This window comes from Mandrillus leucophaeus, unplaced genomic scaffold (genome assembly GCF_000951045.1).
Source record: "Mandrillus leucophaeus isolate KB7577 unplaced genomic scaffold, Mleu.le_1.0 Scaffold13, whole genome shotgun sequence".
NCBI classification, from domain to species: Eukaryota; Metazoa; Chordata; class Mammalia; order Primates; family Cercopithecidae; genus Mandrillus; species Mandrillus leucophaeus.
In genome coordinates, this window is record NW_012101254.1 from 922401 (window position 1) to 941124 (window position 18724).

Here is an 18724-nt window from a genome sequence, read left to right on the forward strand (position 1 = left end):
TTCACTCATCTATGAAAATGATAATCTAATAAAGAACATATATTTTGAAAATTTTTTATTAATGGTGCCATAAGACACGCAATAATTATAACCCAGACCTACCTTTCACAATAGTAGGCATTTTTATAGCTGGCTGGTGGTAGAGAAATAGTATATAATAAACCCAGGGCAAAATTTTTCTCCTATTGAAGTCAAGTGGTACAGAGAAACACAAGGTTGCAATAACTATCTGTTTAACACCATATTAGAATCTGAAACTCATTGAGATACAAATATAGGAAACATTTAATTAAGAACCACATTTCCATATTGAATTTTACATGATCACATGCCAAGACCTTATTCATTTAAGTTACAAATGACATTTTTCTGTAATTCTCTTCTAATAGTATACATAATCCAGAAAAAAAAGTACCCTTTTATCCTCCAGTAGTTAAAAAAAGAAGAGAGTGTCTTAGATAGTTATTATTTGCTGTGCATCTGCCTCAGGTGGCCCTCTGGCACTGCCATAAATCTCATCTGTGTTGCAATGAAAGGACTCCATATAAATTAAAATCTGTAAGTGTCTGATCACTAGACTGAAGGGGGTAGGAAGAGCTGCTAATCAGATGTGCATATGTGTGTATGAGAGAGATGCTAAAATTAGGTCATCTTTAAGAATTTGTACCAAACTATAAATTTATTGAGTACCTATAATATTCCTGGCATGGTATTAGGACCTCAGATATAAAAACAAATACGGCACAGTATCTCTATCCTAAAGAAGCTCAAGTCCAATGAGAGAGATGGACTAAAAAAAAAAAAAAAAAAAAAAAAGCCACTAAAAACCTACTGGTTATTAACAGAAATGTATAGATTATGATGAGAGTACGAAGAGGGAACTCCAATAACCTGGAGAGGTCAGAAAATTGTTTGAAGTGGAAAAGACACTTAAGCTGTCTGGAGGAACCCATGGGAGCTAGCCAGATGAACAGGAACAGTTTGGGAGAAGAAACAGCATGAGTAAAGTGTGTCCCACATGACTGGAGTGAAGAGAGGGCATGAAGTCACAGCAATAAACAAGACCAAAAGAGCCACACAGACCAGGACCTGAGCTTTCAGCAATGGTCCACTTACTATGTGCAAGCATTGCAGAGGATACGAAAAACACATACTCCTCACTGTTTTCTAAGGACATGCTGGTAGATCTCAGTTTGGAGGGAGGCCTTCAATTCATGTGTGAAATCTCAGTAAGCTCTGTAATTTCCCTCAGTCCAACTCCTAGATCCACTTACTACTATCGCCCTTGACTCTGCAGCACTTCATGACACAAAGTATCTGTAGAACAGATGCCTTACAAAGAAAAATCAAACTCAGCGTGAACTAATTGTCATCCAATCCTCAGTGAGTGAAATACTTTTTAGGGAGAATCGTTTGAAGGACATGCAGTCTATGTATACCTTTAGAGTTGAGACACTCTAAATCCATATACAGTCTCAGTGTTTTGAGCTTTTATGAGACTGCTCTTTCTCATGTAATGGAATGTGTTTATTCCATTAGCCAACATGGACAACCATGATGAGTCTATGTGGAGTAGTCCTAAAAATTTCATTGTATTTCCCATAAAGATGCTGTTCAGGATCTTGGTCATGAAATGTACAATGTGCTCTTTGTGAAGAGCCATGGGAGATATTCCAAGTTTTTCAAAAATGCTTCTTTTAATCATCTGGCTTGCTTTGACCTTATACACATGGTCAATGATACTTTGGTTTCCTTGTATAAAAGGCACAGAAAGCTCAGGGCCAATGTTTGGACTCGTATTATACAGGAATGTAGAAACTTATAACATGTTTTGTATAGTAACCTCACATCTAGTTTTTAAAAAATTTACCCCTATTTTCCCTTACCTTGATTTCTTCTCTTACTTTTGGTGCTGCTGCTATTATTATTATTATTTTTTATTTTATTTTATTTTATTTTGAGACAGAGTCTTGGCTCTGTCACCCAGGCTGGAGTATAGTGGTGCAATCTCAGTTCACTGCAACCTCCGCCTCCCAAGTTCAAGCAATTCCCATGCCTCAGCCTCCTGAAGATCTGGGATTAAGAGGTACGTGCCACAATGCTTGGCTAATTTTTGTATTTTAAGTAGAGATGGGGTTTCACCATCTTGACCAGGCTGGGGCACTGCTATTATTATATGATACATATTTATGTTAGCCATTTTAAATCTTTATTGGAACATAGGGTATAAAATTACATTGACCAATTAGTTGATTGGCTCAAAAAATTTGAAGGGTATCTATTATATGCCAGGCCCTGTGCTAAAGGCTTGAGAAAAAAACAGTCAATGAGATAAACAACTACGCAAGTGATACTATAGTAAGAAAAATGTACATATAGCTAGTAGGAAAAGCATTCATACAGGGAATATAAAGCAAGGTACCCAACCAAGCCAAACAAAATCAGGAAGGTTTCCTGGATGACCTGTTATCTAAGGTGACATCTACAAGTTGAGGAAGAGGATACCGTGGGGAAGGCTCAGCATACTGTGCACTCTGGGAAAGAAGTGTGGTTCAATAAGGCTAGAACAAATGGTACAACTAGGGAGACAGGAGATACAGCCAGAGAGGTAGGTCATAGAAGGCCTGGGTAAATCATGTTAGAGTAGATTTAACCTTGGAATTCTGTGAGACCTGACTCCAGTGCCTGGACACCTACCTCAGTGTGCTGCCACCCTCATTTAGAAAAAGGCTTGACTCTGGCTACAAAGTAAAGAAAGGACTGGTTAAGGCAAGACCAGAGCTAGAAAGACCAGCTGAGCAGCTGTATGATAATTCAGAGAACACACAATGAAGGCCCAGACCAGTATGGCATTGCGAATGAAAAGAATTAATTTGAGAGATCCTTAAGGGGTAGAACCAAAAGGCCTTGTTTGGGATTTCACAGCATGTGAAAAGCAGAGCGGGGTGAGCCAAGAATGACTCCCAGGTTTCTGGCTTGTGCAACAGGGTCAATGCCTTTAGTTTCTTCTTTATTAATTCTCCAATTTTTTAACAGTAAGTATGTTCTGTTTTTACAATTTAAAAAACTATTATCTATTTTTAATAAAAAATGAACCAGTGTTGAGAAAATCAAGTCATCAAGCTATTTCTGCAATTTGATGGCAAAAAGAAAGAAAACGATTGAACCAAAATTTTGTTTTCCCTCTTTCAGCCCAGGTTCTGCCAGAGAATGGAACCACAATTTGAAAGGACAGAGAGTTTGAATGTCATGTTTTGTTTTGTTTTTTTAAAGATTAGAGAAATGGAGGAGGAACTGGTGAAGGCAGAAATCAGAAAAATAAAAGAGGCTTACAAAAAGAAAATCCTTTATATATATATTTCCATTTAAACAGAACTCACAGTAGAGCCAAGGATATCAGGGAGAAATCTTGGAAATAGAAAAAAAAAAAATCTACAAAGAATAATTTTTTTTTTTTTTTTTGCATTTGAAAAACTGTAAGCAGTAGAAAGAACATGAGCACTGGAATCAAAAAGACTTGAGTTTAAAGTTCCTCTGCTCAGCAGCAGTATGACCCTGCGAAAGTTGCTAAACAGAGCCAGGCTCCACAGGTGCAGCACAGGGCAAACTACCACCTAGCTTAGGTAGGAGAATTAGGGGATACGTATGAGTGGTGAAAGAAGTAGCGATGAGTCTAGGTCCCCATCACCAGATTGATTCAATAGGTCTGAGCTTGGACCTCAGTATCTGTATTTTTAAAAAGCTCTATGGTTGATTCTACTGCATGGGCAAGGTAAAGAAACGTGCACAACTCAATACCTGGCACAGAACTTGGTGAGTGTTAGATGGTTGTTTTTAAGTACACAGATAGGCTTCTATCCTTTTTCATTAAGGCTATCATGACTTTTTTCACTAAACACAACAACAAGATCTGTCCTAAATGAGCAGCTCAGATTTTTCGCTGGAGGGAAAGCGGGGGCGAGGTGGGCAGTGACTAAAAGGAACAAAGAAAACAATATGAATTCCCTTTATGGTCTAAAGCAATACCATGGCATTTGAAAATTCAACATGAAGAGACATCAAAGGTCTCTGACATGCGATCATGTATACTTCTCCTGGGGCAAATTTGAAGAATTTCTGCTTCATGACGTGCAGGTCACCAGGCCACTTAGGTGATCTGGGTGCTTATCCACTGATCAGTGTACAAACTTCATTTAGGTTTTGTTGCACTCTATCATGTTCCTTGTAAAATGATCTCAAAAGCTTCTAAACTACAAAAATATTTCTAAAACTGAGGAAATGGAAATTGTCTCAGAAAATATTCTAGCAAATGTCAAAAGTCTACTGTACAACCACATCTTATTTAACATAACGGAAAGGTCTTATCCAATTTCATAGTTTCCAGCAATAAAAGGCTGTATGAAAAGGTCAGAGTGCATGATATATAATGCACCCAATATTTCAATAATTTGTCTTTCTTCCTTGCCTCCTAAAACATGCTGGCTGTTCGAAAGGGTAATTGAAATGCCACCCTGGGAGAGGCTTGCTGACTATTATAAAAGCAATGTGAGCCACAGAGAGGGGTTTCTGTTGGTCACCTTTAGTCCTCCACTGTAGGCCACAGACAGACTGGATTGTTAGCTCTAAGCACTAACCAAAAATCTAAGAAATTAAAATAGTTTAACAATGCTACTGAAGACTACGCTGTCTATGATTGGTATACTGCTTTTATTTCCTAGGTAGCCATCAACTTTCTCAGAGCACATGAGAACTATTGTAGACAAACATCAAGAGTCCCACAAACAGGACTGTTAGACACTAATTATGTAATCTGCATGTTAAGTCAGCAATTCTCTCACTCTGAATACAAACTGAAGAATTTGGTTCAGGGGTGCTGATCCAAATTACCTAGTGGGAATTTAATTTTTATTTTGTGGTTAACCCTGTATTCCCCTGGAGTAATAGTGGAAAGATTACATCCTTCATTCCTTTATATTTAGAATTTAAGCATATGAGCTAAGTATGGATTGAAATATAAACTGCTTTCTTTGAATTCAAAAACAAGTATTTCGAACCTAAAACTCAAACAAATCTATATGATCTCAAGTCTTAATATATGAGCTTAAAGATCAGAAAGCCAGGCTGGGCCCCTTTCTGAGTCTTAGATTCCCATTCTAAAAGGGAACTCTGGACTAGATGACCTCCAAGATCCTCCTCACCTCCGATCACTAATGAAACTTCTCCATTTATTCACTTGAACCCCAAGAAATGAGAGTTGCCCTCAACTCCCCATCTGATGCCTCCTTGGCCTCTGCCTGCTCTGCTCCCCTCCCCCATTATCTCAGGCAGCATCACAACCAGTCGCCTGGTGACTACCATCTCTCCGTGTTCTGGCCATTTAGCTTCTTTTTAAATTCTTTTCCTATTAAACTCTTTCTTAAAGAAACTATTCCAGCTCACTAGTGTTAGAAAGGTGCTTAATGATCTGGAGATTTTGTTAACTAAAATCGTACTATAAATACAAGCAGCAACTAGTTACAGTGGAAAGAACATGAGCTATTCAGTTAGACAAAGTGTATTCCAACAATTTTAATGAGGTTCTTTACCTCAATTTCTGCTTCAGTTTTGCACAATGAGATAAATATTTATAATGGTAACTACCACGTACAGTTGTTGTGAAGATGAATTGATCATGGGCATATAAAACATACAGCATAATGCTAGGTACCTAGTAAATGCTCAGTTAATGTTAGCTGCTATACTATTATAGTTATCCCCATCATATTTTTTATTTTTATTATTATAGTATACAAGTCCCATTCTATGTTTCTAACAAATAAAATCATCTAACTGTTGTTTTCTAACTGAAACAAATGGAATCATCTCTGTTTCTTTTTACTGATATAGGAGGGATGTTGGGGAGACCAGCTGCCACAACTGGCAGGAAAAATTACATATTGTGGTTGCTGACTAGTGCTTGGAGTGAGGACTAATACACATTCACCAAAGTTATAAATCAGTTTGCTACTAAAATATTTTCCAGATTTCAAAACAGAGCTCTATAGATTGTTCTATGATGTCAGAAATACCTTTAAAGAAATCATTAAATACTGTAAAATAGAAAAACATTGTTGAATGAGAAGGGTGAGTCTAAGTTACATGCCACAGTAAATGGTATCAAATTAAAAAAAAAAAAAAAGCATCACTACTTGAATGTCTTCGTGCCTCTCCACCCCACTCCACAGGCATGAAGAACCATATTCTCCATGAACTTCTATGGGTAGATGGGCACTCACTAAGCACATCCAACAGGAATGTCAAGCCCACAAGTCCATGTCATATTAGTTGTAATCACAGAATTTCAAAAGCAAACCAAACTAATATGGATAACATTTTTGGTTTACCATAGCATGTGATTTCGAATTGATTGTGAACCTTTCTTTAAATCATGGGTACTTGGTTATAAATATGCTTCATCTTGGCAGGTTATACTTTTTATCTTAAAGCATATTAAATCCTAAAAGAACAATAGTGATGCCATTTAGGGAAAGAAGAACTTCGTACCTTTTCTTACATAATGGTTCAAGACTTTTCATGTTATGCACAGCAGTTTTATGAAAATGTATCAGTTACCAGATGAAGGTGGTAATTTGTCACAGAGATCACCATTACAGAATATGCTTACTAGAAATCAGAGTGAAGAGCAGAAATGTGCAAAAACAGTTCTTCTGTTAGCTGACTGTGGGCTTTGAATTGTTATAAAATTAACACTTCAGTATGTTTCCAAATAGTTACTTCATATGTGTGTTATTTGTATGTACAAATGTGTATAAATATATAAACTTGCAAATATGCAGAACTATAATTAAAAAGTACAATTGGTTTTCATTTACATCAAAACTTAAGCATTTAAATGGGTGCGACATCATCAACGGAATCACTTTCTGCTCATATATGCCCCCGAATAGACGTAGTTTGAAAGAAGTGTGATATGAGCCACAAATAAGGAAGAAGAAGGTTCTATCCCTGACTCAAGTAACCTGTGAAAATGTACTTACCACACTGGATGCCAGTTCTACTATAAAATAGTAGAGGTAGTGGCACTTCCCTTCCTACCAACCAGTTACTTGGTGGACTGAGTGAAATAATTAAAGTAAAATTATTTTTCAGATTGTTATATTTCTCTATAACTTAAAATAGTAAGAGAATGATATATTCTCAAACCCTAAGAGCTGAACATATGGTTAGTTTAAGTGATAAGATTTTTTTCTTTTTTTTTTTTTTTTTGCTTTTCATGAGTACTAGAGGAATGGATTAAGTGATAAGATACTCTTAAGACACTTTTGGCCGGGTGCAGTGGCTCATGCCTGTAATCCCAGCACTTTGGGAGGCCAAGGCTGGTGGATCACAAGGTCAGGAGATTGACACCATCCTGGTTAACATGGTGAAACCCTGTCTCTACCAAAAATACCAAAAATGAGCTGGGTGTGGTGGCGGGCACCTGTAGTCCCAGCTACTCGGGAGGCTGAGGCAGGGGAATGGCGTGAACCTGGGAGGCGGAGCTTGCAGTGAGCCAAGATAGCACCACTGCACTCCAGTCTGGGCGACAGAGTGAGACTCCATCTCAAAAAAAAAAAAAAGAAAAAGACACTTTTGCCACTTGGAGAAATATCCTAAAATGGAATTATAGCCTAACTCTATACATACATACATATATACACACACACATGCACATATACACATATGCTATATGTGTGTGTATATATATAAAAGTATGTAACATAGAGTTATGTCTGTTCCAAAAAAGGGGAAAGAAGTTTTTACAGAGATCTCTTTTATATCTCTCAAGAATACACGGCAAAACATTTTAGTACATAGGTCAACTTGGAATAAAAACACAGTATCTCATTTCTTGAGATAAAGTATTAAAACATATTTTATAAACTCTAAAGGGCTATATATAAAGCTTAGCAATTTTTGCCACTTTCATTAAAAAGTACATTTTGAAATGGGTGCTTACCTTCTCTTAGATGGTCTACCACGAAAGTAAAGCCTGTAGTTCTTGGATGTAAAACATATTCATATTTCTGAAGTCCATTCTTTTCAGCAAATGCATTACTTCGAGCCTTGCTGTTTTCTAAACAAAACAATGGACCATTATAAATCATAAACTAAAGGGAAATAAATGAGGTAAGGAAAGAAGTACAGAATTTTTTTTGATAAAAATAGCAGTTAGTTATTCTATAATGACTGAATACTGAGTCAAATGAGAAGATACAAACATTGCAGATGATCCGTTATCAAGATCCCAGACCTACTTATGTAACCAGACCCAGGTTTGGCTATTTGCTGCTCGAAAGGCCAAGTTTAGTGGGAGGGAAAGAAGGTTTTAAACAGAGAGTCAGCAAACTGAGAAGACAGGGAACTAGTGTTCTAAAGTCCCATCTTAAGTTTTAAAATTTATCACAGTGTTTTCAAAAGGAAACTTGCTATGGGAAATGTGTGGATGGCACAGGGTCTGTGTGTCTTGTTCTGATGGCTATCTTGGGTAATTGGTCATCCAGAGGTCCACTTGGCATTATTTGACTTCAGCCTGGTGGTAGTGGACTAATCGTTCACAACTCCCCCTAAGTGGAAGGATTCCACAGGGCCTCCATGCCTGGTTTGTTTCAAAATTAGCCTCTGGAATTTCTAAGCAAGCATATAGTAGATAAGCATACATGGTGCAAGGAAGTGTCTAGTGTAAAAAGAAGGAAAACAGAGTTTCAAAGTACATTTCGAGGCTATATTCTAAGACTAAAGAAAAAAAGTGTTAAAATGCATTTCAAAGCTGAGATGCTCGGTTATACTTACCAGAATTAAAAAAAAATTATAAGAAAGGCATAAATAGATTTTTATACATTTTCTGAAATTCATATTCAAATATTTTAATTTCTTTAAAAGATTTCATAAAAGTCCACATTCTATGAAAATTAAAATGCTAATAAACTAAAATTTTTGTAAAACAATCCCTGTATAAGAAAATTGAAATATTAAAATATAAAATGCTAATAAAACAAAACTAAGACACTAACAAAATATAATGACCTAGACATCCAGAAGAAATAACTAGCAATCAAATATATCAGATCAACATTCTTTAAAACCCAATAATTTAAGCCTTCCATGTAAACTGAAATATCTGCCTTGCTCAGGCACAGAGTATGCTAATATTACTAACCCAAACCACTCCATAACGGAATGGGCACATGATTAGCACATCATGTACAAACATCTGAACATGGTTTGGCTGAATATAGTTACGGAGTCAAGTACATGTTCCAGTTGTTGGCAAAACCTTCTTTTTCCATTCCATGAGGTAACTTTACAAGTTCCAAGAAGAACCAAACCCATTATTCAGCAAATACATTTGGAAAAAGTAAAGTGTTCAGAAATTTGGCCTCAACTGCTGGGAGAGATCATGAAATACTTTCTGATGACAGCAGATGTTAGAACCCGCAATCCTCAGCTACATTCCGAAATTTATACACTATTATTCCCAGTTACAAGAAAAATACCTATATTGACACAACTTTACTAGGAGTGAATTTAAGATCACTGAATCTTCAAAGTCTCCAAAAACCATAGATGCCTTCCATTACACTGAAATATTCAAAGAACACTCCTATAGAAGGTGTTACATCATTTCATGATAGAGGAATTGAGCCAGGCAAGTCAAAAGTAAAGCCCCTACACATGAAGAGTAGTAAGTTCCTCTCATATTCATTTGAAGATATCCTGGGCATGGGGCTACAAAACAATACTTATATTATAGACAGCTGACAGGACCTTAAACGGGATTTGGAATCCCAGAGACACCACAAAGATGAGTAGTAACTACCCTTTAGTTTGGTCTTTCAGTTTATAAAACTCTGGGGATTCTGAAAGCAAAACTGAACTGTTGTAGAATGTGAGTACAAGTATAAACAGCTCTAAAACAAATAGTCACAATGTGGGAAGGTAAAAATGATCAGAAATACAGAGAGATTAGAGATGCAGACTTTTCCATCTACCCCCTAGTTCATCTATCCATCCCCAGACTCCGTTATTGCTAGTAAGTGCACTAGCATCCCACTTTCTGACCACAGCCTGTCTTGTCACGTTTCTCCCTATAACTATCCCACTCCTGCACTCCTTCCACCCATGGGACTACTAGCAGCTGCTCTCAAACCAGCTGGGCACGTTCCCACCTCAGGATCCGTGCAGTTGCTGCTCCTCCCTTCACCCAGAATGCCTTTCGCCCATACAGCTGCATGGTTTTCTGCTTTGTTCATTTAGTCCCTACCTAAATAGAAACTTAATAGAGAGGCTTTCCCTAACCATCCTGAATAAAACAGCACCCTACACTCCCTCTATGACTCTCTATCTCCTTATCCTGCCTTATTTTTCTGCATAGCACTTAGGACTTACATATTTTTATTAACTTATTAGTTTATCACCTGTCTTTCCTCATAGAACGTAAAGTTCATGATAGTAGGGATAAAGATCCAGGCACTCATATACGCATTAAAAAGAATAAGTTGTATGTATATAGTAGGTGTTAAGTTATATGCAATAATATAATTGTTAGAATCTTTCCAAATCAGGGAAATGGAACTCAAAATCATCATATACTAATTGTGATGACTAATTTTATATGTCAACTTGAATAGGCCATGATACTCAGGTATCTCGTCAAATATTATTCTAGATGTTTCTGGGAAGGTGTTTTTTAGAAGAGACTAATATTTAAATTAGTAGACTGAGTACAGCAGATGACCCTCCACAATGGGAGTGGGCCCCATCAAATCAGGTGAATGAAGGTCTTAACAGAAAAAGACAGAGGTGCCCTCCTCTCCTCAACAAGGAAGAAAGAATTCTGCCTCTAGACTGCCTTTGGCCTTGAATTTCAACTGCTTCCTGGGATCTCCACTCTGCTGCCCTACCCTATAGATCATGGACTTACCAAGCTTCCACAACTGTAAGAGCCAATTCCTTAAAACAAATCTCAACCTCTTTCTATATATACACATCCTACTGGTTCTCCTTCTCTAGAGAACCCTAACTAATATGCCAATACAATATAGAACTCCCTAACCCAAGAATAAAGAATAAATACGGATGGGTGCACATATGTCTGCATGTGACCAAATGATTCAAAAGAAATGGACCAACGTTAAAATAGTGTTCACTTATGGGCAGTGGGATTACAGCAAGTTTTGTGCACACTTCTATGTTTCCAAATTTTCCCTAATTAACATATATTGCTTCCATTAAAAAGTTATAACCAACAATAAAATATGAAGATAGAATATATGTAAAGTTAGATTTAAATGCACTAATTTAAATGTACATGCCAGCTAGATTCAGAACTTAAATTATAAAACAGTCTGACTGGGCTGAAAAACCCAGTTTAAGGTTAGTATGGTAGTAACTAAACTAACCTTTTAATTAACAGATACTTTTTCCAAACTGGAGATATTTTGTTAGCCTATTTTTAAAAATGATTTTTTTTTACCAGCTCAATACAATTATCTGTATTATACTGTTAAAAAAACATTTAAAAGTTTCAGGATCAGTCTGTTTTTTCTCCTTGGCAAAGTCTAGCTTTAAAGGTAAATATCATTTGCATTTAAAATATATATGCAACTACATCATGTAATGGTGAGCACTCTGGACTCCAAAATTATGCAACTAGATGTAGAGTTCATCACCTATAAAAGGAAACCTGAGAACAAATATAGAATGAAAAAAGTTTTACATATACATTTTATGACTCTGAAGGTCTAATGTATGAACATAATAACACTAATGTAGCAGTAACATATGACCTTTCTTTCATTAGTTTTTGTTTACCAAATAACTTTCAAAGTTGACATTCTTTGGTATATATTTTCGCATTCACAAATATAAATCTATCATTTCAGTAAATTGCTTTCTATACTCAAATAAAGCTGATATTTCAATATCGAAATTTAGGTATTATACATTCTAAATATTATAAAATTTAAATATGGCCACCTATCCCTTATAATTTCCTAATGATAATTTAGTTCTGGAAATCAACTTACAACTTACAAGAATATATTTTCAAGCTTCCACAAGCAGCCATTATTATCCTCAGTATTATCCTCTGTGATACAACCACTTTTAGAATCTCAACTGTAAAAATTCAAATATATACTACACAGTTGGCATATATTTTAGAGATCTGACTAGTATATAAAAAGTGCCACCGTTCATTTAGCTCAGTTCCATCTGCAATAGATGTGTCAAAGATCTCTTAATTGCTACCTACAGTAAATCCTAAAATACCTTAATTTCCCTTAACAATCTATTATGGCTCAGTCACCTATTCACTTGCTTAAATATGTATGTAATGTCTGTTTTTCATCTTGAACTCTCTTTTGTAATGAGTTCTATAAATTATTATGTCCACAGTGTGAACAGTATGTTCATTTACCTGTTCTCCTCTCTTAAATTCTAAGGGTTGCCCTTCTTAGTCTATTACCAAAAATTTGAAAGTTCAGTTCATGTTCTACCTCTCCATACTACTTGAGATTTTAGATTTCAGTTCTCTCCTGCTTCAGCCTGTCTTCCCTTATACAGCAGAGCTGTAAGATCCACTGAATCCTTCTCAAATTCTGCTGTATTTTTCTTGAAGTTATCGGGACTATTAAAAGCAAATTTTGGTCTTTTGAGTCCAAAGATTCTACAGAAGTACTTTCTGTCTAAGCTATGCCCCCACCGCCACTCCTCCCAGTATCAATCAGAGCAGTTCTGCTTTTATCTGTCTTATCATCTAACATCCTTGATAGACGGCTTCATCTGCAAAAATAATCCATGGTTTAAAAAGTGTGAAAACTATTGATTTAGTAAGGATGACAGACTGTTGAGTATTTTGTTTATAGTTTTTGTAAGACTTTCTTGAAATCCATTGGCAATTCCTAGCCTATACGGTTTAAAATCTGGTAGCCAGGTGTGGTGGTAGTATCTGGTGTAGGCCCAAATACTATAGGCTTGAGCCCAGGAGTTCAAGGCTGCAGTGAACCATGATCATGCCACTGCACTCTAGCCGAGGTGACAGGCTCAAAGAAGAAGAAAAAAAAAGTTTAATATTTAGGAAGGCAGAAAAGTTATAAACATGTCTTCCTGTGTCCTCGCTACAACTCAATGATGGCTGAGTTTTCTTGAAGAAGGGCAAAGCTATTCCTGCTTGTACCAAGGATAGGGCTTAAACATCAGGAGACAGGTAACCTGTTAATGTACATCAACAATAACTGAAATTAGTTACTATCAGATCTTTTTCTTATGAGGAAGAAGCTGAGGAGTAGGAAGGGTTTAATGGATAAATACCTTAGAAGAGGATAAGAGAATATAAACAACAGGTAGGGGAGGATAAACATTATCTAAAACATGATTTTAAAACTACGCTTACATAAGGATAAAAGCCTGATATTTTAAAATATATTCTGAAGCTTAAAATATAAAGTTCAAAGATGGCAAGTATGAATAATATGACCTCTTGGAGTTGCCTACTATAAATTAAATGGGCTAGAAACCAAGAGTTCTGAGTCCTAACATGCTATTGATTAACTGAGTGACCTTAGGGATGAGCCATTAATTTTTTTGTTTTGATTTGTTTTGTTTTGAGATGAAGTCTCGCTATGTAGCTCAGGCTGGTCTCAAACTCCTGGACTCAATCCATCTTCCAGTCTCAGCCTCCTGAGTAGCTAGGATTCCAGGCATGGACCACCACACCTGGAAGAGCCCTTATTCTTATTGGTGTTCGGTTACTACTTCTGAGAAATGAGAAGTTTAGACTACATGATTTCTAACTGTGCCAAACCCAGGCTACCTTACCTGTGAGATCAGTCCCTTCTGGGAATATGAGGAGTTGAAGTGGTTCGTGAATATCACAAAAGTAATCAATCATGTCTTCAAAATGGCTCTTGTCATCCTTCCATTTCCTATGAATGAAGATATAGGCAGCAGCCTGCATGGCCCAACCTAGAATCAATTTAACAAGTATTTACCTATAATTTTATTGCCAATATCCACATATTATTGAATACAATATTTCAGTTTTCTGGTTTTACTATAAATTATTTATTATCATAAATGCTTCATGATATACCATAAATTCAGCACTGATCTTGGCTTAAATAACTAACATATATATATGAGAAGATCCTAAAAGACATTTGGTAATCATGAGGTTTGCAAAATTCTCAAAACTATCTTTTCAAGCGAAAACTAGCTATTAAAATATTAAGGAAAGAATTTTTCCTTAGTATTTATCACTAACTTATCCAAAATTTTAACAATCCTAGCTAAACAGATATTTTAACCAAGATACCTACAGGAGATAAAAGAATATGTGCTGACAGCTTACAGAGCAGTAAGCAAAAGACTGTTGTCAAGTGTATAAGCATTCTCTTTAATATTTCCCTTCTGATACTACTCAAGTCTCTAAATCCAACTGCTATTTTCAATGTTAGCCACTTTCTATTGCATTGAAAAGAAAAGGGAAATTGTGTAATGGTACTAAACACACTAATCAGAGTGTACACTGTGACTACATTCCTTTTCTCTAGGGCAAATCACTCTTGCTCTTTGAAGAGGGAGTCCTAGATGTGCCATGTTTAGATGACCAGCCATCTCCCCCTGGCCACAATGACCAGAATTACTACGGTAGATACCTAACTGAGGCAGCCAATCCAATAGTCTGTCCAATAGCCCACAAAGCATGAAGAGCTTGGGCAAACACAGTAAATACCTAGGCCAACTAAATGTTCCCCTTCAGAAATTTCACCGAGGACCACAGAGAAAACAGACAAGTTGGTAGCACACAGTCAAATGGACAGACCAAAGAGCAGAGGGGCTGAGGCAGGATAAAAACAGCATACAAGAGGCCACGTGCAGCGGCTCATGCCTGTAATCCCAGCACTTTGGGAGGCCGAGGCAGGCAGATCACCTGAGGTCAGGAGTTCAAGACCAGCCTGGCCAACATGGTGAAACCCTATCTCTACTAAAAATACAAAAAATTAGCCAGGTGTGGTGGCAGGTGCCTGTAATCCCAACTACTCAGGAGGCTGAGGCAGGAGAATCACTTGAACCCGGGAGGCAGAGATTGCAGTGAGCTGAGATTGCACCATTGCACTCTAGCCTGGGCAACAAGAGTGAAACTCCATCTCAAAAAGAATAAATAAAAGCATGCAAGAGTGAAGGGCAAAAGCTCCAGATGAGCCAAGCCCCCTAAAGCTGACTATGATTCATAACAAAAGACAGTTTTAATCTCCGCAAGTCCTGGCCAGTCTACAGATCCACCTCTTGGATACCCCTGAGAATCCACCTCTCTTCCTGCTATGCAGGAATAGAGGAATAATAAACTCTCATTATTTCAGCTGGTGGTTCCTTGCAAGCAAAGAACGCAAGTAAGACAACAGCTATCATCATTTGGTAAATACAGCAGTACCCTGAGAATACATAAAAATAATGTATTTAACAGTGATTACATACACACATAGCCGGGCATGGTGGCTCATGCCTGTAATCCCAGCACTTTGAGAGGCCGAGGCGATGGATCACCTGAGAGACCAGCCTGGCCAACATGGTGAAACCCCATCTCTACAAAAATACAAAAATTAGCCAGGCATGGTGGTGGCTGCCTGGAATTCCAGCTACTCGGGAGGCTGAGTGGGGAGAACTGCTTGAACCTGGGAGGCAGAGGTTGCAGTGAGCTGAGATCGCACCATTGCACTCCAGCCACACAACAACGTCGTTGGGCAATGGAGCAAGACTCCACGTCAAAATAAAAAATACACACACACACACACACACACACACACACACCATGCTTTATTTGGTTTGGGTAAGTCCAAACTAGAATACTGTATTTTACATATATAAATAAGCATGTATTAAAAAGTTCACTTCAGTGTATAGGTCTTGCTGATAAGCATTCAGTTACTAGTCACTATAATGTCAGTCTCATCTACCAATATTGGACATGACCCCACACTGCCTGCTCCCACACATCTGTCCTTCATTGAGGACACTTAGGCCCACAGAGCAGTGTGTGTAAGCAGTACAGCTCTGGAGTTAAACCACCACAAGCCAGCTGTTCACCCTTCAGACCCAAATATAAAATGAGCACAATGCAACACTATTTACCTGAGGGGGACTGATGTGAGAAACAAATAAGATTATTTAGCACAGAGTGTTCAACAGGTAGGCACTATTGTTATAATCAACAAGTTACAATAATATCAAGAATATAGCACCAGGGATTGTAAAATGTAACAAAAGAGTTCCTATTCACAACAGCAAAACCAAAATGTGCAGAAATAAACCTAATTACTTGCAAGAGTCACATGAAAACAATTACTTAACTAGAAAGAGATGGAGAGAGTACACAATGTTTTTGAACTCAACCAGTGATGCCAATGATCTCCAGTGAAAATTTCAATAGCATGAGGGTGTGTGAGAATTTGGCTATTTGACAAAGCCAAAAACTAAATAAAGCTACAGATTTTCTATAATAATAAAAAGGTGAGAATATTCAAGATAACTTTGCAATAGAATAATAAGCAGGAAAGACATGAACCATTAAACAAGCGTATTATGAAGCAACAATGATTAAATCAAAAGTACACCTGCAAAAATAGGTGAATGGAAAAGAATGCAAGACTTAGATAAAAGTCCTTGAATATGTTAAGGATTTGGTACATAATAATGACAGAATTTCAGATGAGTGGGTAATGACTGAGTTGGTGTTTTTTAAACATTTTTATAGAGGTATAACTTACAGTGAAGTGTTCAAACAGTAAGTATATATAGGTATAGAGCTTAATAAATTGTCACATATACATATATGCCTGGCTGTCACCCAGTTAAGATACTGAACATTTCTAAAATCCTCAGATGCTCCCATGTGTCCCCTTCCCAGTCAAACCTTCCCCTCCCAAAAGAAAACCACTACTCCAACTTCTAACACCATAAATCATATAAGTAGAATCACACAGTATATATTCTTATGTATTTTGCTTCTTATGCTCAATAATTTTGTCGATGAGATTCATCTATGTTGTTGTGTGGCAGTATTTTCTTCCTTGCAATGCCAGTATTGATATAATTGCTGGTGTCAATTATATAAATATGCCACTGTAGACCAATATACAGTTTATGCTTTTTATGAAGATTCCTTGTCTATTAGGAATAAAGCTAATACAGATAATCTTGTACCTGTCTTTTGTTGAACATGAGCACCCAATTATGTTGAGTAGATAACCAGCAGTGAAACTACTGCCTCATAGGGTTTGTGTCTGTTCAGCTTCAGTAGATAGCACCAGTTCTTCAAAGTGATTATACCAATTGACACTCCCACCGGAAATGTTCCAACTGCTCTATCTATATTTTCCCCAACACTTAATCTTAGGAGTTCTTCTCATTTTAGCCATTAGAATTCATGTGTAGTAGTTCTGATTCACATTTCCTGTATAATAATGCTGAACACCGTTTTTTGTTTGTTTGTTTTTTTTTTTTGGAGACGGAGTCTCGCTCTGTCGCCCAGGCTGGAGTGCAGTGGTGTGATCTTGGCTAACTGCAACCTCCGTCTCCTGGGTTCAAGCAATTCTCCTGCCCCAGCCTCCCGAGTAGCTGGGACTACAGGCACCCGCCACCATGCCCGGCTAATTTTTGTATTTTTAGTACAGACGGGGTTTTGCCATGTTGGCCAGGCTAGTTTCAAACTCCTGACCTCAGGTGATCCAACTCCTGGCCTCAGGTGATCCAGCCACCTTGGCCTCCCTAAGTGCTGGGATTACAGGCGTGAGCCACCACGCCTGGCCAACTGAGCACCTTTTCATATTCAAATTAGTAATTCAGATTTCTTCATTGTAAAGTACCTCTTCCAAACCTTTTTTTTTTTTTTTTAATTGATTTGTCTGTCTTTTTCTTAGTTTTTGGGATATGAAGTCCATCAGCTATAAACACAGACACACACACACACACATACAGAATATAAACATGTAATCTTCTCCATGTACTTGGTGTTTTCTGTGTCCTGCTTAAGGAATCTTTGCCTATCCCAAACTCATTAGGACATTATTCATGTGTTCTTCTATTAGCTTTACTGTTTTAACTTTCACTAGTTTATGCATGATCCATTTCAAATGAATTTTTGTGGATTATGTGAAGCAGAGGTTAAAACTCTTTGTTTTCTGAATGGACATTCAATTGACCAGTGGCAATTATTTAAAAGGCCAAGAGATTATTAATTTAAATAAAACATTTTAAAAGCATTATAAAAGAAATACATATACTGTAAAAAAAAAAAAAAAGTCAAATAATACAAATGTAAGTAGACTAAAACATAAAAATACTCCTTTATCACTACTTCCCTCAATTGTACTCTACCAGTCATAATCTCTTATTTGTAATCATGATTAAAAATCTGATGTGGGCAGGGCACAGTGGCTCACGCCTGTAATCCCAGCACTTTTGGGAGGCCAAGGCGGGTGGATCACCTGAGGTCAGGAGTTCGAGACCAGCCTGGCCAACATGGTAAAACCCTGTTTCTACTAAAAATATAAAAATTAGCCAGACGTGATAGTGCACGCCTGTAATCCCAGTTTCTCGGGAGGCTGAGGCAGGAGAATTGCTTGAACCTGGGAGGCAGAGGTTACAGTGAGGCGAGATTGTGCCATGGCACTCCAGCCTGGGT

General features: G+C 37.3%; 1 protein-coding gene across 4 annotated transcripts in view; it reads right to left on the reverse strand.

The window, feature by feature from the left end:
• LCLAT1 (lysocardiolipin acyltransferase 1) overlaps positions 1–18724 on the reverse strand; it is a 224223-nt gene that overhangs the window by 77126 nt on the left and 128373 nt on the right. For all 4 annotated transcript variants that reach the window (XM_011972550.1, XM_011972551.1, XM_011972553.1 and 1 more), the window contains 2 exons: positions 13861–14007; positions 8000–8116 (listed from right to left, as the gene is read on the reverse strand). In XM_011972550.1, coding sequence (XP_011827940.1) covers positions 8000–8116; positions 13861–14007 — 264 coding nt within the window. The remainder of the gene's footprint in view (positions 1–7999; positions 8117–13860; positions 14008–18724) is intronic.